This window comes from Dreissena polymorpha, chromosome 3 (assembly GCF_020536995.1).
Source record: "Dreissena polymorpha isolate Duluth1 chromosome 3, UMN_Dpol_1.0, whole genome shotgun sequence".
In the NCBI taxonomy this organism is placed as follows: domain Eukaryota; kingdom Metazoa; phylum Mollusca; class Bivalvia; order Myida; family Dreissenidae; genus Dreissena; species Dreissena polymorpha.
The window spans coordinates 29,036,538-29,062,495 of record NC_068357.1 but is presented as its reverse complement, the minus strand read 5'-3'; the positions used below and the strand labels follow the sequence as shown (position 1 = coordinate 29,062,495).

The following is a 25,958-nucleotide window of genomic DNA, read 5'->3' as shown; positions in this document are numbered from 1 at the left end:
ACGGGAATAGACGAAGTAACCGGATATGGTATTTCACTGCGCAGATCGAGCGCGCAAATCGAGCGCGAAAAGTTCTACATAAGACAAATTTCACAATCTATGCAACGTTTTTTTATCAGAGTAAGTCAATTTAGTGGATTTTCGTTTGTTTACACATTACAAAGGCAGTATGAGTGTTTCCCTGATCTGTTAATTATGTAATAATAAGGCTATTGAAAGTGATTTATTTAACGCCAACAATAACAGTTTTTTTGCGGTCATGTTGTTGCTGTTGTATATCTTCACCGCCTATGTAGACGAACCTCTACCAGATCTGTAGAGTTGAACAAAAGTTTAACGTTCACACCACCAGTATTGTGTAGTCATCCACCGTCTTTGTACACTGTAATATATACACACATATTGTCTTTTCTTACAGTCTCTGAGCTTCTGCACTCAACCGCTAGGGTCAATCCGTATAAATTCGAACAAAGGGAGTAATTTGGACAATACTTCTTCCCAAGCACACTAAATCTAGCCCCATGCCTTCAGTGCCTACAGCGCTTTGATTATTATATCATATGACGTTGATTGGTATTAAATTGAAACACGCACGTGGAGACAACTTGGAACAATCATACGATAATCTTCCTGCATACAATTATTTTCGCTGTCAAACGTTCGTTCAGATCAATAGCATTGATTATGTCGAATGAAGTGGTGTGAATTATTTTCATTATATTCAATTGTAACATTCGTTATTTGCATTACACGTTTAAAGTGTGGGGCGAACTATTGCATGTTTTCCACAACGACTATAACTCGACGTGAAATGATGGCATGTTATGCAATTCAAAGTACATGTGTAGTGTTTATATTATTGATTAATCCTGCCAGAACAGAAAACGCACTGGGATATTTATCAGTGAGAAATCCAGTGTTTGTCGGCGGGAATATTACACTGATGTTAATCCCGTTTTATCACGCGTTTTTAACGGACATTGAAAACTTGAAATTGCAAGTCATATTTAGAAAAGACAGTGCCGAAAAGGAAATACATGAGGCAATCCGACCATTTGAAAACGGAAAAGCTTTCTTTATGGAGATTAGAAATGTCGACAAGACCTGGAATAATTCTGCTGTTTTCTTCAAATACAGCAATACAGTGTCCAACTTCGTTGACCTCACAATAAAAGGTAATAATAATAAAATCTTTAGGCGTCTTTGTCGTTTGTTCGTCTTTCCATTATTTTTTTCTCGTTATTAGTAACATGGTAATGCAACTAAATCTTTAACCCATAAATTTCTGTTTATTTATAACATAGATGGTGCGAGGATTATGTTTATTTTTGATATATGATATGAGAAAAGTTCAAATGTGAGTCTAAGGGCCTTCTATATTCTGGTTTAGCATTCATGTACAATTCACACACACTCACACGCACGCACGCGCGCACACTCACACTGTGACAGTATGCTAGTTTGTTCTCTTCCAGATCGCACGGAAGGTCTTCTACACATTCTGTCCGACCCCTCTCAGCCTGAAGACAGTGCCCAGATTGCTTTTTATCCTCCTGTGGGTTTTCAGGATTGGAAGCAAATTTTCCAATGGTGGTCAAATCGATATGGTGGAAACGTCAACGATGCAAATAAAGAGGAAATAATTTTTACGATAAAAATATTTAACCACAGAACACTCTTTTTAGAATACTTCCATAAAGATTCTCCTATGAACATTAGCGCAACAGTAGTGTCCGGTATGTTACATTTCCAGCCATTGCCGATTTGAAGTACAACTTTACATTGTATCCCTTGTGAGTTAACCGATAACAATATAGTTTGCTTATCTTTTCAACAGTATACGTATGTTTTAACTTCACTTTTTACACTATAGCGCACAAAGGCGTAGGTCCTCCCTGCACTAATCGAGAATGTGGCCACTGCGTGTGTGTCCATCTAGGCGAGGACTTCACGTGCTCCACAGATGGACGCATGTTAGCAATGTGGATTGGCTCTGAAAACGTGGACTTTGACCAAATAATAGACACAAGAAATGAAGTGAAACAATATAGGCCGCATAATGGCTCAATTAACGAACGCCATCACAATAGTACTATTGTCTGCTTTATGGAGAAAAACGGTTTTGTTTTCAACGAAAGCGCCACTTTGATCGTACTCGGTAAATTGTTTTAAAATATTTCAGCATTTATTAATATTATATACATATTATACATATTTACAACATTTAAATCAGCTTATGCTTATCAGTCGTCAATCGCACATAAACTTTCAGGTCGTCCAGTGCTAAGTTCGCAATGCAGTGTGGACAACTGTTTCAATTGTCTGTGTGTCAGACCTGGAGACATGATAAGCTGCATAACATATAGCACCAATGTCTCCCTCTGGATCGGAAACATACAATTACGACTACAACGCACACAAACTGACAGCCAGTCCACATATACCACTGTGAATTATACGATCAGAGAGGAAGATCATCACTCCATTGTCAAATGTTCAGCGTCTTATGACAACAAAGAGGTGGTTAATGCTTATGCAATCGTGTACGTTTACGGTAAGAAACGTTCATACTGCAATATTGTACGAGATAAACTGTAAAGATAAAGTTTAAATACAATATGTGAAACTTACAACAATACAATGTGAACATTTAAATACGGTATTTAATAAGTTAGGTGCAGACCATTCATGTAAAAATTGGATAAATTTATTGCGTTGTGTACACATTTTAAATAAATTGAAATATGATTGGTAAAACTGCATTTGCCACCAAACATGTTTGTATTGTATTAGAGTATTGAGATTCACACGCTGCTTATTACCATTTTACAGTACCACCAAAGTTAAAACCGGAACTATTTCTACCAGAATTAAAAGAGGGATATCCAGTGAATATAACCTGTTTAATATCACAAGGGAGACCCCCTCCTGTTCTACAGCTGTATCTCGAGGGTCAAAAACTCACTGACGTGTCTCAGCATAATATGAAGGACACAACCAACCGAACTTATACAAGTGTTGCTACAGTTAAGTCGGCTGACAGAATGTGGAACAATAAAAACATTACCTGCAGATATTTAGTGACGTATCCGGACGGTCAATACGATTCTGGGCTCTCGACGACAAAAACGGTGAACTATAAATGTAAAAACTATAGTAATACATACAAGACATAACATTGCTCATTTAAAACTATTTAAATGTTTTCCTTAAAACTGTTGGTAAATTAAACATAAAAATATTAAAATTTACTGAAATTAACATGACATTTATTTTGCAGATCCTCCTTTAGGACTAATTATACTCTACCCACAAACCCCTGCACATATGGAAGCTTGGTATCAGCTCTACATTGGATGTATATTGGTCAACGGAAATACACAGTGTAAATTAAATTGGACGACAGAAGAAGACGACATTAAAACTATCGATCTCCAAACATCAAATATGACAGAAACAGTGTCTTTGCTGCATGTCAATGTCTCCGCCAACTCCTTAGGACACCGTATTACATGCTATGCAGAGTGTGAGGAGTTCAATCTACACCTTAAAGAGGATTACATTCTCCAAACACCAAGTAAGCATGCGTTTTGTAAAAAACAAAACTTGAAAGATCCGCAAATTTATCAGAATTATTTTAAATAATCGACGAATGAAATGTAAATATAACCCATTACGTTTCTAACCCACATAGCAATGTATCTGCAAGCTCCTCTTAAAATAGTATAGTATGTCACGCGGAATGTAATGACATCGATGAACAGCAAAGGAATGCCTACTTTCTTACCCTGATGAGTACTTATAAGGGTGACTCACTTTAGTTTAAATAAAAGTTGAATGCCTATGTTGACTTTGGTTTTTATAATTTCATAATTGGCATATTCTTACCTGGGTAGATATCGTATTTCCTTAATTTTATTCGATCAGAGGTATTTAATTATTGTGTAATAATGCTATCAAATCATTGACACTTATGGTAATGAATTAAGGATTTTAAGCTGTTATTAAATAATTTCGTTTAATTTCGCATTGTTTCGTATATTTTCAACGTTACGGGCGGTCTTCGAGTATTTCCGTAATTTGATGTAAACTATAACATGAAACTAGTTTTAACAATGGTAAAATGCTTTCGTGGCGTATAGGTCATATGCATTCATTTACATCAATATGTCTCGGGTCCCATTCACTCGACAGGTGCTCTTTTTTAATCGTGGTTTTTGTTTGTTATATGATTATTTTTAATATTCAAAATATTATATTGCTGTTTCTACATTCATTAAAATGACTTAGTTTTTAAATTGCAATTCAATGTCATTTATTTCACAGGTAAAACTACACCTTTTTTTTTACATTAAAGAAAACGAAATTTAAAACACGAGCTAATTGTGTGTATTTCCTTTCTGACATGTGTAGTTCCATGTTAAATATTGTTTGTTACATTTTTAATTGATTATGAACAATCGATCATTTACAAATATTAGTATTAAGTTTGGACAACTGAACCAATCATTGTGGAAATATGAATTGCTGAAGGACAAGATTGAATAACTTAATGATAAGTCACGTTTATTTTATAAACAGACACACACGCGTTTTATAATGACACGTTATGCTATAACTTTGCTTTACTTATACTTTTACACTTGAACAGATAACGTAATAAATAAATATAATAAACGCTGCCCAAAATGAGAAAAGAAAGCGTTATCTTATCATTAAAATTTAAACAAAAAATCGAAAATTCTGCAGCCCTAAATAAAGTTTATATTGTGAATATATCACCTTTGATTACCTATATAAGACATTTTACATTTAGATACATGCCCAACGACTAACAACAAACTTCATCCAGTAATTTACGCAATAGCTGGGTCTTCTGTGATAATAACGAGTGTAATTGTGATAGCCTGCATCATTAAACGTAAGTTTTAAAAAACATTGAAAATCAACTGCATGACTGTTTACTTTCTATGTACTTCTTAGCAAGAAAATACTAACTGAAGAAGTAGTTAGATAGTTGAATTTTTAATACAGACGACGATTTGAATTCTGAATATATTTACAATTTCATAATCAATTGTAATGCAGATTGTGTTACTATTCGTACACATGGTTTGCGTTTTGATCATTAATATCTATATAAAACATACATTTCCAAATAGTCTTAATTGCTGTCATCTTTTCATTTCAGGATTTAAATCTTCGAGGTCTATTACTGAACGGTAAGTTTAAAGTATCAAGATTATTTTAAACTCCAGTTATTATAAAATCTATATGTTATCAGAATGAAATTACAACTGTATACATATAATAATATTCTTAATACATATGTTGTAAATTAAGGTATGATAACTTAAATGTGTACAATAGAATCTATAATACAACATGCCATAATAACAGATTGAGTTTATAAAGGAGCTTCAACAAATTTATATCGTAAACCAGACATAATATTTTTAAATATTTTTAAATATGTTTAATAAACAGACAAGAAGACGTCACGCGTATGCAAGTTTTCAGCCATAATGATCCAGGTAATAGAAAAAAATATAGAAATATATAAATATATGTATAATAAATAAAGATTGATAAAAATAGATAAATAAATAAAAATAAAATAAAATAAAAAAAAAAAATATATATAAATATAAAATAAATAAATATATATATATTTATATAAGTAAAATGTTATCATCCAGATTGTGAATATTATATAATAAAAGTAAAACCACGTGTCTGGGATTTTAAATATATATTGATATAGCCAACGCGTTTCGCACAGCTCATCAGGGCATAATACAATATATTACAACGTCAAAATGTCATGGAGATAACGTCATATCAATTATGACGTCATAACGTCAATAAATATTCAAATGAAATTTAATTGGGGTTTAAATACATGTATAAAATGTTGTTCTTTGGCTAACCTAGCTGAAATATTGTTCGGAAATAGCTTATTAAATGGAAATATTTTAAATTTTGGTTCATAATGTGAACATTCATCTAAATGTTTACTTAAAGGCACCTGTCTTGTTGAGGGGTCTCGTATTTGTTGGCGAATAATTATCCGTTAATATGTTATTCCTCTTCTTATTATTTATCTCATAACCGTATGGTTTCCATCGAAATAATGTTATTCTTCTTAGTAATATACCATGTAGGTATATCATAGTCATGTTATAATCCTATTCGTATGATAAAACAGAAATCAAACTAGAGTCAGTTGAATACCGTTAGGATCATGGAGTAAATTTTAATTTGCAGAAAAGAAAATTGAGTAAAGAAACGAATATTTTTTTTCATAAATGCTCAACGTCTTCGGTTACAAAGTTAAATTTCGGAAGCACCTAATTTAACTCAGATAATGTTTGTTTTCCTTTACTTAAAGTCAATAATTGTTTAATAGTATCTTTTAATGCTGTAGCTACAGAAGCATTACCTGAAAACAGGGAAATCATGACAGCTTTTGAACATCATTACTATGACATCGAAGACCTTCAAACCGCACATGCGCTACATCAATCTACGATTCGGCAGCAGGTTACGGTACTGTAAACCAAAAACGAAAATACTTATAAAAATCAAGAAGACACATTCTAGTATTATGCTTGAGTTAAACATAATTCGATTTTTAAGACACTAAAAATTTCCGTTGTTTGTACACCTTAAGTTGTGAAATGAATTGTAATTATAGCCCTCTCATCAATTTACCTTTACATTTAGTATAATGGATTTCTGTTTAATTATCATAGGTTTCCCCGGATGAACAGCATAACCCAAATCATTTAACGCCACGGGGCTTATCAGACCGAGTTAATGAAAACTCAGCGTTTAACCAACCGGGACAATGCACATCCACGTGCCATTCTACTGCCTTGCCGTATGAGTATCTGAAGAGATCTAGTAGTGATCCTGAACAAAAATACACGGCTTTGAGATAATTCTAACAGATAACAATTAAATCCACCACATTCAAGCCAAACGATATCGTCGTCTCTAAAGCGGATATGGAAGACAATATTTCCAAGACAATTGCTTATAATCTGTTTTATTTCTTTTTTTTTTTAAATTTTAATCGCGATTTTATAATGTCTTTTTTTATTTCACCTACATGTTTTGTAAATAATTATAGGCCAAGTGTGAGATTTGGATCACCTTAAATGTAAAGACACAGTTCAACTCCAGAAACATTATCAGGATATATTTTCTTTCAAGCTAGTCTTTTATTTAAGGCAATTGACCAATTAACTACATTGAAGACAAAACATAAAATAGGGTGTTTAACATAAAATCATTAATAAAGCCGCGGTGTATCGTAAAAGCAAAGCATTGTTTTTTTAACCGGTTTAAGGGATCCAAAACCTCATACTCATTCCAGTTTTAATCATTTTCGTATGTTTTTTTTTTTGCATAAATGTGTCTTGACTTTAAATTTGTTGTGTTATCTCTGTTTAACAATTGGTTCATTTTCATACAAAGAACGGCATGGTATGCTGATGTTTTCCTACTGGTGCTGCAGCTGACATTTCAATTTCTTTTGTATCTATTTGTGTACGTCATGATTAATATGTATATATCTGACCAACATCTATTATTTGCTTTTTTATCTGTAAGTCTGTTTGTAGGAATAATGCATATCTGCTTTTTATACTTCCGTTGTGTAATTAAATGGTATTTTAATTTGACATTTATTATATGTTTTTCTTGAATAATGACGCTTTCATATTAATGTAATAAACTCTTAAATTTTGTGTGCTTACATCCGGGTCTAATGTGCGATTTTGGCGCTCTTACACACTGTTTAAACCACCAATTTAAACCACCATATTGTTGCATTGATTATGCCGAGGTCACCAGTTGTGTTTATGTGTGTAAATTGTTCTTCTCTTGTTGTGTGTGGTGTAGTTTACAAGTGGTCTGGCGGTAGCTGAGTAGATATCCCCAATTTTGAAGGGCTGGACAGTACAGTATGCATATATTGCATATATTGTATCTCGGCAAATAGGATTTGGTTTTTCATTGTATAGTTGATGAGTTGGGAGTAGGGTACCTCGCCCTAGAGTTGATTTTGCTCGAATCGATGTAAAAATAATTTCTTTCATATTTTGTATTAATGACAGTAAATTTGTTTGTGCTTATAACGAAAAGAGGTACTGAAACTTCGTCTAAAACAACGTTCTTAATTATTTATAAACAAACCGTTGTGATTATACTTTATTTTCTTAAGTCAATTATTTAGCTACACTTGAAACTACATTATATGAACCACCGATTTTCCGTCTTCACATTGTCAGTATACTTTTGATTGTTACATAAACCTTAATTTCCTTGTGCATTGGTAAGGATATAAATGGTTAAGAACAAAGCCGCTCTACGAATTTTAAGTGTCCTATTCCCGCTTGCTCTTAGACTTAAACCCTTTCACTATTATTGTTATTCACGTTATATGTACACGACATTGTGAGAACAAGCCCCTTTAAGGGAATATCTTTTACTGTTAATGCAATCTAATGATTATACGATGTTATATTTTTAATGGCGAAGATTTATTTGTCCATGAATACATATAAAAGAAGCTACTTGAGCCAATGTCCAATTGGATCATTTGACTAAAAACATATTTCGCATAGTGCCTTTAATTAACGAATACCGTTTCTCCATTTGTATTTGAATAATACCACCCTACTTTTAATACCATGTATTGAGGGTGTTTCAAATATTATATATTTACCTTGGATTTCAGGGACACATCTTTTCTTACCCAATTAATTGAATAATTTAACCTTACTCTTCATGGCAGTTAAGATGTATATGGTTTTGTCAACATTTAAATGTTTTAAGTCATTTTATACTTAACTAAAGGGTTAAAAAGGGGCTAAAGGGATGATAAAAAATATTGTAATTTTTTACTTTTTTTTTCAAACCTATGACAATAAATAGAGAATACTAGGTCGGTGCCGAATGAAGCGAAGTTTATTTTGCGAGGCTTAGAAAATCTGAACTACGAGCCTTGACGATAAAACCATGCATTGTATCAGTAAAATGAGAAATAAATATAAATGTCAAACTAGACAGTAAGAGATTTTTTTATATTTATTTTCATTTTGATACTTAAACAAATCAAGGGAGGTAATACACAAAAAGCATTCCTTTATTAAGAAAGATATTATAAATTAATTAATCGAGCAATTCAAATAATTTCATTCGGTTTATATGTAAATGTACTCATGCAGACTGTTACTGAAAGTATGAATGGCAAATAGTGACGCGCAAATTTTAAGGTTATAGTGCTCGAATTATAGAAAATCTATTAAAACGATTAGGGGATGTGTTTTAAAGTTATAATTGTATCCCTTATTTTCAGAGTATCGGACCCTTCTCATAGTATCGTGACTTTAACGAAAACACGTCAAGAAGTGCTGCAAAGTTAATCTTTTTTCACTTTTTAGAGGTTAAATTTATTTGATGATAACCCGTGACTATTGCGACGATCTTCTTATGATTTACGGTGTTCATTGGAAAGTAGGTCATGCTTATGACAGATTGATGCTATGATTTTTAATTTACGTAACACACAATTATGTTCGTTTGTTTATGAATTAATAGCAGCTTTATCAAATGTTTTGTATGCCGCTTTTTTATAAAATAATAAAAAAAAATTAGAACAACATAAGCAAAAGTTTCGTTTTTCCATTACGAAACTATTTTTAGAACAAGCACATGTTCATAGTAACAAACCTTAGCAACCAATCATAAAGGCCGATTATGAGAACTATTGTCCATGATACCGTTTACTTCAGGGAGCAAAGTCTAGCCATTTTTTGTCAAATCAATGCCGATTTATATGCAGTTTTCGTTGTAATGGCCAAAATACACATTTAACTATAGGTTGGCATATAACACATGCGTGTTTTGTTATTTGTTCACTTCCAAAATTCGTATGTATTCATTAAGACGGTCAATACTACGGATAGATATGCAACTAAGAAATAGTTAGCTCATATCTCTGGGTTTGAATTACGTGAGTTGTACATGTTGTCACTGTGAGTAGACGGAACATATAACTTAAGGATACTAATTCTATAGAAAATATTACCAATAACGTTAATATATGTACAAACTGTAATGCAGAAGCGATTGATGTTGTTTTTTCCAGTAGAATATAATATTTATAATAACTAGTTCCTAGGTACATAAGATTTCATATCCAAAACGTGAATTTTCAAATGATAAGTAATGTTTGTGTAATTTATACAGCTATGAAGTCAATATTACCTCCCGGACATTAATGTATTGGCAAATAACTTTAACTTAAGTCTTCAATATTGTATTAAAGTGTGCACTTCCTCTGCAAACACATTTAATTCCCTTCATCTTTCTCAAATGAAGGCAAGCTGAATCCGTAATTAATTGAACCCCAGACTGCCACTGTGTATATACTTATGAATAAACTCCATGTATTTTCAGTAACAATTGTGAAAAATATTAATGTAATGTTCAAAATCCACCACTTTACTAGCATGCTACTTAAAATATATGCATTTTAGAAATAAAGCACATTGACAAAGAATATTAAGCTATGAAAGTAATGTTTAACTCGTTTATTATGATTTATCAACACCCAAATTAATTGTCAGATTCACACCAAAACAAGTTTTTTATCTGTCCAGACATGTAACATTGAATTGTACTAATTTTATACATTATAATTATCTTTCGATAGAAACTTGTTTTTTACTTTTATTAGTTTTTTATATTTTATTATTATTATTATTTTTTATTATTATTATTATAATAATTATTATTATTATTTGATTGTTAATTTAATGTAGCGAATCGTTTATTTAAAGTGGGCAAGTTTTGATTAACTTGGATTACTGTGAAAAGCGGAGTGCATACCTTTTTCTACTCAAGATATGCCCGGTATACTTATGGAGAACCTTATGAACAAGCTTTGAACATATCTTAAAATACGCCCATTCAGATATTCAGATTGTTTTAATTTATCCTATCGACGGTTGTTGTTGTTTGAGTAGTTTTCTTCTGTGCCCGATTCATCAAGGGAAGGTAAACATAAATTAATTTGTTTAGAAAATGAAACAAAAACCAGTGTCGTTATTTCCTATGGCATGAAGTACGAAAAAGAGTAAGCACAGAAAAATATAGTATCATACCAACTGGCTTTTTACTTGTTGTAATCAACGGCACTCGCTTAATAGCAGCCGTTTTTGGCCTGGGGCGTAGCCCCAAGGCCATAGTAATGATACAAATTTCTGAGCCTATCCGAATTGGCTGGCTGCCAAAATCCAAATTCCCAAAAGTCCGATTTACCACTTTATCCATGCGCAATAAAATTAAATATTCGGAGATTTCAATAACCCGCTTTGTAAATAAAGAACATCACTATATAACATAACAATGTTATAAAAAGTGTAAACAAATATTATTGAAGCAAAATTGCTAAGCATTGGCTACGACATAGTTTTTATTGTTTACATATTCATGCGACAATAAGTTCCTCACTTGACGGTCTCGGCCGAAAAGATACGAGTGTTTACATAGACATTAAGAAGAATTTTTTTCTGATACATTTTTTGAAGACATTATATTTGGTATTTATAAACATATTTTAAAATATTGTTATTTTGTTTTGCGTTAACAAGACATTCCAGAAAAAAGAAAATAAAAAAAAGACAACAAAAATGCACGGAAATAGACGAAGTAACCGGATATGGTATTTCACTGCGCAGATCGAGCGCGCAGATCGAGCGCGCAAATCGAGCGCGAAAAGTTCTACATAAGACAAATTTCACCATCTGTACAACAGTTTTTATCAGAGTAAGTCAATTTAGTCGTTTGTTTACACATTACAAAGGAAGTATGCGTGTTTCCCTGATCTGTTAATTATGTAATGATAAGGCTATTGAAAGTGATTTATTTAACGCCAACAATAACAGTTTTTTTGCGGTCATGTTGTTGCTGTTGTATATATTCACCGCCTATGTAGACGAACCTCTACCAGATCTGTAGAGTTGATTAAAAGGTTATCGTTCACACCACCAGTATTGTGTAGTCATCCACCGTCCTTTGTACAATGTAGAATATACACAAATATTGTCTTTTCTTACAGTCTCTGAGCTTCTGCACTCAACCGCTAGGGTCAATCCGTATTAATTCGGACAAAGGGAGAAATTCGGACACTACTTCTTCCCAAGCACACTAAATCTAGCCCCATGCCTTCAGTGCCTACAGCGCTTTGATTATTATATCATATGACGTTGATTGGTATTAAATTGAAACACGCACGTGGAGACAACTTGAAACAACCATACGATAATCTTTCTGCATACAATTATTTTCGCCGTCAAACGTTCGTAAAGATCAATAGCATTGATTATGTCGAATGAAGTGGTGTGAATTATTTTCATTATATTCAATTGTAACATTCGTTATTTGCATAACACGTTTAAAGTGTGGGGCGAACTATTGCATGTTTGCCACAACGACTATAATTCGACGTGAAATGAGGGCATGTTATGCAATTCAAAGTACATGTGTAGTGTTTTTATTATTGATTAATCCTGCCAGAACAGAAAACGCACTGGGATATTTATCAGTGAGAAATCCAGTGTTTGTCGGCGGGAATATTACACTGATGTTAATCCCGTTTTATCACGCGTTTGTAACGGACATTGATAACTTGAAATTGCAAGTCTTATTTAGAAAAGACAGTGTCGAAAAAGGAAATGCATGGAGCAATACGATCATTTGAAAACGGAAAAGCTTTCTTTATGGAGATTAGAAATGTCAACAAGACCTGGAATAATTCAGCTGTTTTTTACAAATACAGCAATACAGAGTCCAACAAAGTTGACCTCACAATAAAAGGTAATTATAATTAAAACTGTAGGCGTCTTTGTCGTTTGTTCTACTTTCTATTATTTTTTGCTCATTATTAGTAACATTGTAATGCAACTGAATCTTTATCCCATAAATTGTTGTTTATTTATAACCTAGATGGTTCGAGGTTTATGTTTATTTTTGATATATGATTTGAGAAAAGTTCAAATGTGAGTCTAAGGGCGTTCTATAATCTGGTCTAGCATTCATGTACAATTCACACACACTCACTCGCACGCACGCGCGCACACTCACACTGTGACAGTATGCTTGTTTGTTCTCTTCCAGATCGCACGGAAGGTCTTCTTCACATTCTGTCCGACCCCTTTCAGCCTGAAGACAGTGCCCAGATTGCTTTTTATCCTCCTGTGGGTTTTCAGGATCGGAAGCAAATACACCAATGGTGGTCAAATCGATATGGTGGAAACGTCAACGATGCAAATTAAAGAGGAAATAATTTTTACGATAAAAATAGCTAACCACAGAACACTCTTTTTAGAATACTTCCATAAAGATTCTCCTATGAACATTAGCGCAACAGTAGTTTCCGGTATGTTACATTTCCAGCCATTGCCGATTTGAAGTACAACTTAACATTGTATGCCTTGTGAGTTAACTGATAACAATATAGTTTGCCTTTCTTTTCAACAGTATACGTATGTTTTAACTTAAATTTTTACACTTCAGCGGACAAAGGCGTAGGTCCTCTCTGCACTAATCAAGAGTGTGGCCGCTGCGTGTGTGTCCATCGAGGCGAGGACTTCACGTGCTCCACAGATTGACGCATGTTAGCAATGTGGATTGGCTCTGAAAACGTGGACTTTGAGCAAATAATAGACACAAGAAATGAAGTGAAACAATACAGGCCGCATAATGGCTCAATTACCAAACACCATCACAATAGTACTATTGTTTGCTTCATGGAGAAAAACGGCTTTGTTTTCAACGACAGTGCTACTTTGATCGTACTCGGTAAAGTGTTTAAAATGTATTTTAGCATTTATTAATATTATTGTCAATGTAGCGTCATTCAAAAATGATCTTTACATATGTACCTTTCTTGCTTATAAATACACTTGCAGTTCATTAAGGTTCCTTACATTGGCAACCATCACATAATTGCGTGACTATTGCTACATTTACTTCTATCTTAATCTCAAGTGCTTGCGTGAGAAGCCGTTTGTTTTTTGCGTGTGTGTGTTTTTTATATAACATATATTTTTGTAGATACGGTGCAGTCGATAGGAGCGCCGGATTCTGCTTTGACCTACACACTGGTTTTTACTTCAGTATTTATAGTTGCGTTGGCTGCTTTTTTCATTCTCGTTAAAAGTATGTAAACTATTTATTCAAACGGCAGTGTCTACAAAACCATAGTCCATATATTTACAGTTGTACAAACGATAAACTCAGTTGTATTGATATTTGCATGCGTTTAAAACAATAACAATTCGGATTCATGTGTACAGTGAATTCTAATTTGAGTTATTCTTTATTTCCAGGAAATAAAAGATCAAAAGACAGAGTATTAGGGTAAGTTAACGTATTTGTTATATTTACCCATTGCATCTTCAAATGCAAATGGTATGGGGACAATTTTTCCTTAACTTAAAAATGATTATCAACTTTTTCTTATTAAAAATGTTTTTTTTACGGTTTTAACGCAAATAGAAATATTATAGCCATGCGTTCACTTCTATTACCATGTTTCTTAGATGCTTTAGAGCCTGTAGACGAGCACCAACAAGGGCCCGCGACATTGATCAAGCAGGTAATGACAAATACAGCGAAACCTATACATATGCAATACATGCAATAGTATAGCTCGATTTAATCGTGTTATGTAAAATTTACTGTAACTAGGAAACATCCTGTGAATTTATATTCAAGTTATTATCACTTTAATCACATTCTACTAAATTTTGAAAAAGATTAAGCAAATTAATACAAATCAAACATTTAGTACCGACACACATCATGCCACTGTTTTGTGTGAGATTTCTTAATGAAATCAGAGCTACGTGTTCATTGAGCGAAATGTAGGTTCTCATTCAAGAGCACTTAGTATACATTATTGCATGATCAGGACAATATCAACCAATGTAATATATATATATTCGCTAAACAAACATTTCCGCAAATGCTTTTCTGAATATTAATATGTAAACTTTGCAGACACTATGTCGGACGATGATGACGACTTTGACAGTGATTAAAGCGCCAACGCGCAAGAATCTGGAAGAGCAAAGTTTCCCATCGAGGTGAATTATTGTATGCATTGACTTCAGTTTTAATGACCTATTTGTAAACGCAATGATAGGTTAGAATATTGTATTTAAATAATTAGGGTTCATTGCACAACATAAGTTTTACACGAAACAAATTTCCAATTTGATAAACAAAAGTCCCATCGGCTTGTTTAAAACTTCTTTGTTTGATGAAAAACAATGGAGCGTCAACCGAAGCTTTATATTTATCGCTCTTTAGATCTATCGTATGTCATACACGTCTATAAACAGACGATGTATTATTATAAACGTGCTTGTATTGCTTATGTACCGCTTTATTCTATTTAATTCAGGAATCCACAGGTGCAAGTGTGACTTTGGTGTATGCGGACCTTGACATCAAGTTTCTGGAACAAGGCCCACACCCTGGCCCGACTGTCAAGAAGTACGAGCCCACCCAGTACGTAGAGTTCAGGGCCTACAAGGCAGAAGTCACCGAGTATGGTAACATCAACATGGCAGACTGCGCACCAAGAGACATCAGACGTTTGCGAGTGTATCAACATTAGATTAAAAGTGACACTCCCTACAGTTGTTTACTCGTTCAGTAGTATTGATCTTTAAAAAGACACGTGTTGCGTTTCAAGACGGCTCATATGACCCGATTGTGAAAGTAACGGAAGACACAGTTTATACAAAGATGTACTTATAAAATAAAATAATAAGCGTACTTTGATTTTACTTTCTTATGTGCATGTCATATGCAAGTTTAAATGACATCTTTTGGCATCTATTTACTCGATGTTTAAATACTTCGATTTTCTGATTTGCTTTTAAAATAGTCCAATAAAGTGCAGAAAATACAATATCTTGATTGCACCAGCAATAGACTGTGGCTCATGTTTGTATTTATGCCATGTTTAAATGTGTAATATACTTATCTTACGCCATCATTTTAAAGGTACATTTTTACGAGTATATGCTCATGTTGCCATTAACATTACTACTCATAATAAACGAAAATTTCGTACAATATTTCGTAAAATAAAGCTTAACAATTAAAATTCAATGTTCCTTATGGTCATTGTCGAAATTTCAACGCCAGATGTGGTCTGGTAAAACAGATGTGTGTGGGTACAAAATGCTCGTTATTATTATGGTTTTTACATGGTACCATTTTAGTGTTCGTGTGTCGTATCAATAGATATATTCGCAGGAAATTAACAGGGAATTTATTGTGGTCACAAATAAATAAAAACGAGCATTTTGCATCTACAAAAATCTATGTAATCATACCACATCTAGCGTTGAAATTGTGGCTATTGCTATAAGGAACACTGATTGTTTAGATGTGAACTTTATTTTACGAAGCACTTCACGAAATTTTCGTTGATTTTGAGCGTTATAGAGACTTTAACGATTCATAAAGAATACTTTCTGATAAGTCTTTTATTAACGTTTATACAGACAAGATGCCTTGTTTGTCGTTATTCTGGATTTCATTTCATCCAATGTGGCCAGTTAGTTCAATTTAATACATATTTCAAATGTGTATTATCCACTTTCACTTTTTCTTTAAGTTCCTTTACGAAGAAGTTCGTGCACGTCCCTGTTTGAGTCATAGTATGAAAGAAGTTTGTGTTCGGTTATAAAAGAAGTGACTGAGAGCAAGAATTACTGATATAGTTGATGGACTTCATTGTTTGCTTAATCACATTGCTTCGTAATAACATGTATTCCTTATATGAAAATTACATTAATTTGACTCGAATTTGTAGATATAATTACAATATTCTTTTTGTCCATGTGTGCCACTTATTTTTATTTATATGTTAACACTGTTCTTTAAGTTTCTTTCTCGTGTCCATGGAGCTCGTTCTATATATTAGCACTATATTGGAATCAGCGTTCATATTTGCTTGTAATTTTTGCAGCTTGTTTGGAGATTGATAAAATTTGTAATTTAATGGACTTTACGGAGAAATTGACTTAAGATTTTGTCATTTGGGTAGCTTCTGTCCATCCATGATATAAAAATCCTTCTGGTCGCGCGAAAAAAATTAGAGACGACAATCATTCGGTATATTTAAAAAAAAAATATACACAGAAAATGAATTTTCATTTGAACATTTATTAAAATAATAAGATACTTTAAGTTAAAAAATATATATACTCGTTTCGTCTTTTTCCTGCCGTTGAATAAGTAATGTTTGTATAAAAGACAAGAGTGACTGCACTGTAAATAATATTGAATTGTTGCACTTGCTTACTTAGACTTTTTACAAAATGGACACTTTAATTTATTAAATGAACTTTATATGTCATGTCGTTGTTTTGTGCTATATCGCGAGATAAAAGTACAATCTTAATTCTTGTAAACGAGTTTTAAACATTTTATAAGTATATTACCAGAATCCATATACGCTGGGCACAAAACTATTAAATACTTGTGTGTCAATTGAAATATTGCGTAAGCATCTTAATGAAACGGGTCCCTGCCTTTGTATGCTTATCACCAGCGTAGTAAAACGGGGCTCTGATATGTACGGCTTAACTTCAGCTTTGTGAAACGGGGCTCTGAGGTGTGAGGCTTAAATCCATCTTAGTGAAACGGAGCATTGATGTGTAAGGCGTATCCCCAGCTTAGTGAAACGGGGCCCTGCAATGTAAGGCTTAAATCAAGCGTAGTGAGAAGGGGCCCTGAGTGAATCTCCTTATATGTAAGGCTTAAATACAGCACAGTGAAACGGGGCCCTTAAATGTAAGGCTTTAATTCATCTTAGAGAAACAGGGCCCTGCTGTGTTAGGCTTAACCAGAGCACAATGAAACAAAACGGGGACCTATTTTGATAGGCTTAAATCCATATTAATGAAACGGAGCCCTGATATGTAAGTCTTTAACCCAGGATTGTGAGACGGGGCCTTGATAAATGTAAGACATAACTGCAGTCTAGTAAAACGGGACCCTTATATGCTAGGAGTTACTCCAGCTTAGTAAAAGGTATCCTGATGTCTTAAATTAAGCGAGGTGAAACGGGGCTCTAATATGTTAGGCATTACTGCAGCTTTGTAAAACTGGACTTTGTGGTAGGATAAACTGCAGCCTATGTAAACGGGGCCGTTATGTGGTAGGCTAAACCCTAGCTGAGTAAAACGGGGCCATGCAGTATTAGCATTAACTCGAGCTTCAATCAATTTAGTTTTGTGTTTAATTGTTTTATTATCCTAAAGTGTAAATGCAATCTGTCTTATATAACGTAATTTTACATACATACATACATGAATGAAATGAATGTGCGATTTAATTGGTAGTATAAAGATTTTGTGTTTATTTACATGTTTGTTTTTTATGTATTTTGAGCTGAAATGAAAAGTCAATCAGGTATCGACAACAAGTTCATAGTGTTTTAATATTTATATCGTCGTCGAATTCTTCTAACTGGTGATACACGTTGATCTTAAGGCTTGTAACAACACAAGGCGCATTAATATATACAAAATGGCACTTTGGCTTCATTAGCTTAAGATAAACCACATCATAATCCGTATAGTTTTCTTTAATTTATGACATGTAAATAATTTTAAAACAATCTGACGAAACAAAAAAACATAACACACAATAAACAAGCAACCACAGGGATCGCCGCCATGGAGGGTTAAATGCCTACCATTTGAGTTTTTTTATCAAAGTCATTCGGTCTGAACTTTATACTGAATACGAGATACGATTTTATACTTTTTTTTCAATAAATGCTTTGAAGGATTCAGTTGTAATCTTACAGTATTTAAAGTATTTAAATCAGATTAATAAAATACGCGAGCGTGTTTGTTTTATCCTACTTAATCAACATACATGTAGCTGAACGAGGACATTAATCCGACAAGTGCATTTCATAAAGTGAAAACAGGCGGGTTCGAAGTCCTATTGTGCCATTAAAAGAATTATTCTCATCAAAAGTGGACAGGGCAATTTTTATTTCCGTCATCTGAAGATGGTTTTTGAGCATTATTGGTATTTCCCGTTGCTTTTTACATTTCTACCGATGATTTACGAGCACTGTGTTCGGTGTGTTTTCTAGTGAAAATGTATCCATATTGATACGAAAATGATCAGTACATTTTGCCGGCGCAAAAGCATAAATGTACTTACTTTCTATATAAAACAAAGTGTAACGTGCTTGCAGGGGCGTAGGTAATGGGGAGGCAGGGGAGGCGACCGCACCCCAATATTTCGGCTAGTCGTCGTTATATAAATAAAATGTGAAATCCCCAAAAATCGCCGCCCCAAAACCAGTATTTTTGTAATCACGCGTCCGTCAGTGCAGAAGCCATGTGTCCCCTCTCCGTCTGCTCCGAGGTTGCCAATAGTGATGTGTCAATATCCCTTGTAAGGTGTCATAAACAAGGGGCCCGGGTAAATGTCATTGCGTTGTTTTATTGTTCTTTTCCGTGATTGCACTATCGGAGTTTTGATTAAGGACAAGCTTTTCTTTTAATTTTAATTAATCGCTTTAATTCAAAGGTAACTGCCACTTAAAACAATTTTGAGTAAATATACGCGTGAAAAACATAAATTGATTGAATGTATTTTTATTTCCTAATTATAACAGTAATTATATGATTAGAAATCATCAAAACAATAGCATATATGTAATTGTTTAATGTTCAAAATTAGTATTCCTAATCAGCCTCGAAGTTTTGCTTTTCCGAAGCGTACATTCGGGGAAAAAAAGCCAGAATAGCGTTCATTCTAATCTAGTTGGTTTGATTCGTTCACAAGCAGCTTATTAACTAGTATTAAATGTCTTGGTCATACAATATGACATAGTAGTCCAGAAATCAAAACATTAAATTGTTACACCTAAACCATACCCGACACTACATGCGCGAAAATTTAAACTACAATTTACAATGCATTTTATCTAGCAAAGATAATCATATGAATCATTGTTCAAATAAACGCTGTCCCAACATATATCACTTTTTTCTAATGTTTAGTGATATGTGTATTGTCCTTTTTTTCGTGTAAGACTAGTTGATGTTAACAAGATTTTGACGTGTGATTATGTTTCTTAAGTTTCAATATTCCTATACCAATGTAATAATTGAACAATAGCTGTGCTTGTGAAACACAATGCCCCCTACTGCGGCGCTTTGAAGTCATATAATTTGACTTTTGACCTTGAAGGGTGACCTTGACCTTTCACCAAAAAATGTGCAGCTCCATGAGATACACATGCATGCCAAATATCAAGTTGCTATCTTCAATATTACACAAGTTATGACCAAGGTTAAAGTTTTGTGACAGACACACAGACACACACATACAATGACAGACAGACAGGCCAAAAATCATATACCCCCGTTCATTCGATTCGGGGGGCATAAAAGGCTAATATATTGATTCATGGCCATTATGACGTAGGACGGAAGAAATTTAAATGTCATTTCCATTATTCCTTTATCAAACGCTAAAAAATCAAGACCGATCTATACTGTATTCTATACGTTCATTTTTAATAAAGCAATCGTGTTAACCTGCTAATTAAAAGAATATTTATGTTGACTTTATTTACTTTCTGCATAATATGCTCATATCTCATAACTTAACTACAAAATGGGTTACTAATTTTCTTTTTCTCTCAGTTCCCTCAGCCTGGAAAGCGCTTCATGTAGTACTAGTGACATTTGTTCTGCTGCTGTTCATTTGGAAATTTTAACTTTTAAGTACTCCGTTATTCTTATTTTCAATGATGCTTAAACACTTTACACTATCCATCCTGTTTCGTGATAGTGTTTAGTAAGTAATGGGACGGGTTGCGCCTGGTGTAAGAGAGCACAATAGGCTACAACAAAGTGGTATCAAGATTTACAATTAAAGACCACTTACTAAAAGCTTCCTCAAAGCCACGTGTGCATGACGATGTTAGCAACGTAACAATCCATGGCATTATCTTGCTAGTACTTTGCTATAAAGAAGAGACTGAAATTATATATAAATGCCACAACCGTGCCAAAGCTGTTGAGTAAGGCTTTCAATTCCTCGTACACTTGATTGTTGATACAATCTGGAGTTCAAGTTACACCATAGAAAACATGTATCCACTTTTATGTTTTTTTATCATATTGCATGCCATGTATTTAACTTCTATGGCCATTAGATCATAACGGCAACTGGTACTTTGTTGATACGTTATGGATGCATTTTAAAGTGATTAAACAAAATACATGATTTCGGTTCACATTTGTTAAAACGTTCAATACATTCAAAAGTGCCCAATGACGAACAGGCAATTCTTATGATAATATATCAATACTTATTGAAATAGCGTATGAAATTGTAATACAACTATATTACATATTTAAAACAACAGTTGAATCTAAATATAGTTAAATAAAAGACTAAACAAAAGCAAGCAACTTTACGAGGACAACAAATATGGTTAAACACACTTACATTACAGTTAAACTTCTTTAACTCGAACGTGTGATGACAGGACTGCTCGGGTTATTGAAGGTTTCTGGTTAATGAAAGACCAATGACCTGGTATTGCGATCATACTTAATTTTCGATATAAGTTTGACCATCAGATTCAATTTGGTGTTCACAAATGGTTTATTTAGTGTTTACTCCGACTCGACCCTGAGTTTTAGGAAACGCATATTAAAATGTATTAATTATGCATAAATGTCAAACATATTAATAAGTAGGTAGAATAGTTTTAATATTGAAATTTGGTCACATTATTTGTGGACTGTACGATAAAGATTAATATCGCATGTAGCACTTTGAATAATCTGAATTTTCACAGGTAAATGTGACCGCTATTTAAAAAATATAGTGTAAATCTTAAAGCATTCATGTTATCAAGACGTGCGTATTTTGTTACAAATGTTCACGTTTACTATTAACTATTTAAGGTTGGTGCAATGTCATAGGTCATGTTTTAGCTCAGCTTGGCACAGCGTGCTCACGATGAGCTTTTGCGAACATTTGCCTTGTCATCATTCTAAAGTCACATGTTTGCCCAATTTTTATGCAACTTGCTGAAAAAAAAAGTTGTCCCTAAAATATCTCGGCCTTATTGTAAACGCTTTTCACATTTACTGCACAGTCTTCATGAAACTTGCTAAACAACTTTTTCCCCATAATGTTTCAACCGAGTTTGGAAATGAGCTTCGATCCGTTTAAAGCGGCGGGGTAGTTTTCCTTGTACGGTTGTGGTGAAACTTGTGAAACTCTTTGGGTCATATTTCTTACCAATTATCATCAAATACACTCAGAACAATTTTTCTTGTGATATCTTGGTTGAGTTCGAAAGAACAATAAGTTTAAAAAACGGATGTGGGGCATTTTTTTCCGCACGTGGCTATAGTAAAAATTCTTTAAAACTCCTGAGGTCACATGTATTACCTTATCTTCATGGATCTTGCTCAAAACATTCCATCCAATAATATCTTGCCCTTGTTACGAACTTGGCTGCGTATGGTAAAAATCAAGGTCAATGGTTTTTAAAGGGTGTGGGCAATCTAGAGGTCGCATGTAATGCCCAATTTTCATGAGGTCTTAACATTTGTCTTAAAACTATCTCGTTTCAGTATGAAACTGATTCACAAGGGATGAAAACCTAGGCCACCAAGTCAAAATAAAGAAAGAGCTTGGGAAAACTATTGAGATAACATTTATTGGACATTAAACTTTTTCGGTATTCGCCATTACTTATTACTTCTTGAATTACAAAGGATCCAAAACTAGGTCGCAAGGTCAAATGTAATTTTTTTTAAAAGCTTGTGAACACTAGAGGTCACATTTTTTGTGAAACATTTTCGCAAAACATGGTAAGATCATTTGTCTAAATAAGGTTTCATTTGAGATTAAAACCCTGACAATGTGGGTCAAAATCTAAGTCAATAGGTCAAATTAACATAAAATCTTGTGCAAACTCTAGTGGCCACATTTATTTCTAAATCTTTATGAAACTTGATAAGAACGTGTATCAAAATGATATTTTGAATACATTCGAAACTGAGCATCATATTCTGAGATACTATCCCAATAGGTTGAATTAAAGACATTACAAAAGTAAAATTAATAAATGCATTACAAGCATTGCAGGAGCAAAAAAATACACAAAGTATGAATATGATAACTTGAGAAAAATATCAATTTCAAAAAAATAATTTAGAATTCTTTTACAGTGAATGGGAACCAAGCAATTCAATTGTGTCACAGACATAGAATTTAAACTTGATTAGTGTTGTAGTTGTTTTTTTACAGCTGTTTAAATGGCTATTTATAGCATACTGGTATTTAAATAAAAGTAAATGTAGGACCGATTTGTCATTAAATAAAATTGCATTCAACTACTATTGTTTTTCAATGCCTTTGTCATCTGTTATAACAACTTATACATCATTGTTTGTCTATAAACACTGAACATATCTATATAATTATATGAATCTATTTATATTTTATCTATGCCTTTTCCATCTGTTAGTACAATTTTTAAATCCTTGTTTATCTATACACACTGGAAAATGTTTTTTTATATTTCTTAAATGTCTTTTTCAACACAAAATGACATATATTATATAGATAACCTTAGATGTATTGCATATGTTCCTATGCCATCTTTGATTGCATTACATCATTGTGTAATTGCTCATAATTTATATGTATTTGTTTGCAATCTTGAAATAAAATGTGTTGCAAAAAAAGTTGCTAAGAAAAGTTACTAAGTAAGTTCCTTGGGATTTCAAATGAGCACCTTGTGCCTTTTGTTCTCTTGCTTAGGCATAGACGCACAACCAATTTCTGTTAAAGTCGATGCGACACATTGTACTAGCTTCTGGCGTTATACAGCATTTGGCATATCCAAAAATATGAAAAACTGGAAGTCTTATCTTCTAAAAATGTTGAAGTATAATTTTCTATTTATCGTTCTATTATTGTACACACTTACGTTCATCATGACTTGCACGCGTCTAGAAAGAAGTAATGTGTGACTGCGTTTGGTAACATTAATTGAATTGCTAAATAATTATTCACAACAATATTTAGAAATATAAAGTTGAACGTTTCATACTAAACGTGTATGCTTACCTAAATCTACAGTAATATAAAAGGAATGTATGTGCACTTTCTCATATTGACGAGTTTATAGTATTACTATAGCTTTCTTTCTTTGAGTTGCATTAAGTCCTGTATTTTAACTAGTTTTAATTGTTTTATTTTTGTTTTTGTTTTTGTGGTTGTTGTTTTTTCTTCTAACTAAGAACTGTTTGGAACTAAAATGTCTGATTGAGAGTGAGTTTTAACCCTACATAGTTAATGAATAAGTCAAATTATATAATTATAACTTTGATTTCATATTTTATGGTAATATCCATTTATAATGTCTTTTTCATTTAGACTTGCCAAAAAACTGAAGTCTAAAGAAAGGTTTCAAATATTGTGGCAAATGATGATGTCATTTTCTGACAGTAGAAAATGTAACAAGAAAATGAGATTGTCTTAAAAGATATTTGCCTTTTCCTTATGTTTTCAACTGTGATATACAAATACGTTGAACTCGACTTCTCGTTGAAAAGGGTTACTACAATATGCAAAACAGAAACATATCGATATTTAATAAAAACTAGTGAAAACACGTTGAAAATAATGTATTATTAAAGTTAAAACAATTGTAAAAAAGCAGCATTTGATCAGTATGAGCGCATGTTCCTATTGTCTAATTGTGCCTTTCTTTCAAATCCTTAAGCATGAAATGGGATGCTAATTATTTAATGCTTGTAAATCGTGCCTTTGCGCGTTAATATTAAGTCTTAATAACATACAATAATGATTTATATATTATAAATTATTATGTATTATAAAGTCGTTCACTCTCTTAATGTTAATCATTTAAAAATATGTTGTTTGGCTGCATTCTCACATTTTTTCAGACGTATTTAAGGTCTTGAAGTTATGCATAAGCATACTATAAAATAAAATCCAAAATCGAATACAAAGTATTAATATGAAAGAAAACGAGGATAAAAGATTTATAAGAAAAATTCAAAGGATTTGCTATGAAATCGTCTTTTCACATTACTTTTAAGAAAAAAAATAAGTTTGTGTGCGTTTCACACTCAAAGCAATACATGTGCACAACAAGGCAAAAACAATTATTCGTTATTGGATGAACCTGTGTTTTATCATGTATGACATAAATAAAATCGGAATCGGAGTATTCATAACAACGCACTTCCACTAGATTAAACATTATCAAATGTGTCATTAAAATCAGTGTGGCGACGTCGACTTTAATTCTTCCTTTTGTTTAAGTTTGTTTTGTATACATTTTGTCCTGTATTGCCTAGGCATCTTGGCTGAAAAACAGACGTGCGAAGAACACATAAACCACAACGTCATCGACAAAGGTAATTCTGTCTCATGTATTAACATAGACGCGTACACCTGATATATCAGAGATTGAGTTCTCTTTAAAGGTAATGCTGTCTTATGTATTAACATAGACGTGTTCATCTGATACATATGCGGTGAGTTCTCTAACACTTGTTTACTCGGTTGGCACGTATTCGTTTTTCTAAGTCACTTTCTTCTGTTTCAGCTCTAGAAACGCGATGTCAATGTGGTGTATTTTTCCTGTCTTACGAGTTCTGGAAAAGATTAGAGACTTATTGTCTGTATACTATCACTATGACGTAACTTTGTAATTTCTATATATTACATGATATGTATGTAGAAAATCTGCAGTGTATGTTTTCGTTCCTATGAATTCTGGAAAAGGGACTAGATACATGTGCTAACATTTACATCTGAAT

General features: G+C 33.1%; 3 protein-coding genes across 9 annotated transcripts in view; 2 read left to right on the top strand and 1 right to left on the bottom strand.

Annotated features, from left to right (window-relative positions):
• Positions 1-390: 390 nt before the first annotated feature.
• The window catches only part of LOC127873452 (uncharacterized), a 209,543-nt gene continuing 183,975 nt past the window's right edge, over positions 391-25,958 (top strand). The window contains exons 1-11 of one of the 4 annotated variants that reach the window (XM_052417327.1): positions 396-1,175; positions 1,476-1,736; positions 1,874-2,158; positions 2,273-2,554; positions 2,833-3,144; positions 3,281-3,577; positions 4,817-4,921; positions 5,192-5,222; positions 5,488-5,534; positions 6,428-6,549; positions 6,756-7,754. In XM_052417327.1, the coding sequence (XP_052273287.1) occupies positions 692-1,175; positions 1,476-1,736; positions 1,874-2,158; positions 2,273-2,554; positions 2,833-3,144; positions 3,281-3,577; positions 4,817-4,921; positions 5,192-5,222; positions 5,488-5,534; positions 6,428-6,549; positions 6,756-6,944 (2,415 nt within the window). In that variant the 5' untranslated portion in view covers positions 396-691 and the 3' untranslated portion in view covers positions 6,945-7,754. Of the gene's footprint in view, positions 1,176-1,475; positions 1,737-1,873; positions 2,159-2,272; positions 2,555-2,832; positions 3,145-3,280; positions 3,578-4,816; positions 4,922-5,191; positions 5,223-5,487; positions 5,535-6,427; positions 6,550-6,755; positions 7,755-25,958 lie in introns of those variants that run through there. The other 3 variants (XM_052417328.1, XM_052417330.1, XM_052417329.1) reach the window with 3 other exon arrangements.
• The window catches only part of LOC127873458 (uncharacterized), a 185,126-nt gene continuing 171,633 nt past the window's right edge, over positions 12,466-25,958 (top strand). Inside the window, exons 1-2 of the mRNA XM_052417339.1 lie at positions 12,466-12,891; positions 13,192-13,453. Coding sequence (XP_052273299.1) covers positions 13,321-13,453 — 133 coding nt within the window. The 5' untranslated portion in view covers positions 12,466-12,891; positions 13,192-13,320. The remainder of the gene's footprint in view (positions 12,892-13,191; positions 13,454-25,958) is intronic.
• Positions 24,612-25,958, bottom strand: part of LOC127873462 (uncharacterized) — a 211,531-nt gene continuing 210,184 nt past the window's right edge. For 2 of the 4 annotated variants that reach the window (XR_008046164.1, XR_008046165.1), the window contains one exon: positions 24,621-25,793. Coding sequence is in view for 1 of the 4 variants with exons in the window: in XM_052417345.1 (XP_052273305.1) it covers positions 25,792-25,793 (2 nt within the window). In the remaining 3 variants the exon portion in view is untranslated. Of the gene's footprint in view, positions 25,794-25,958 lie in introns of all 4 variants that reach the window. The other 2 variants (XM_052417345.1, XR_008046163.1) reach the window with 2 other exon arrangements.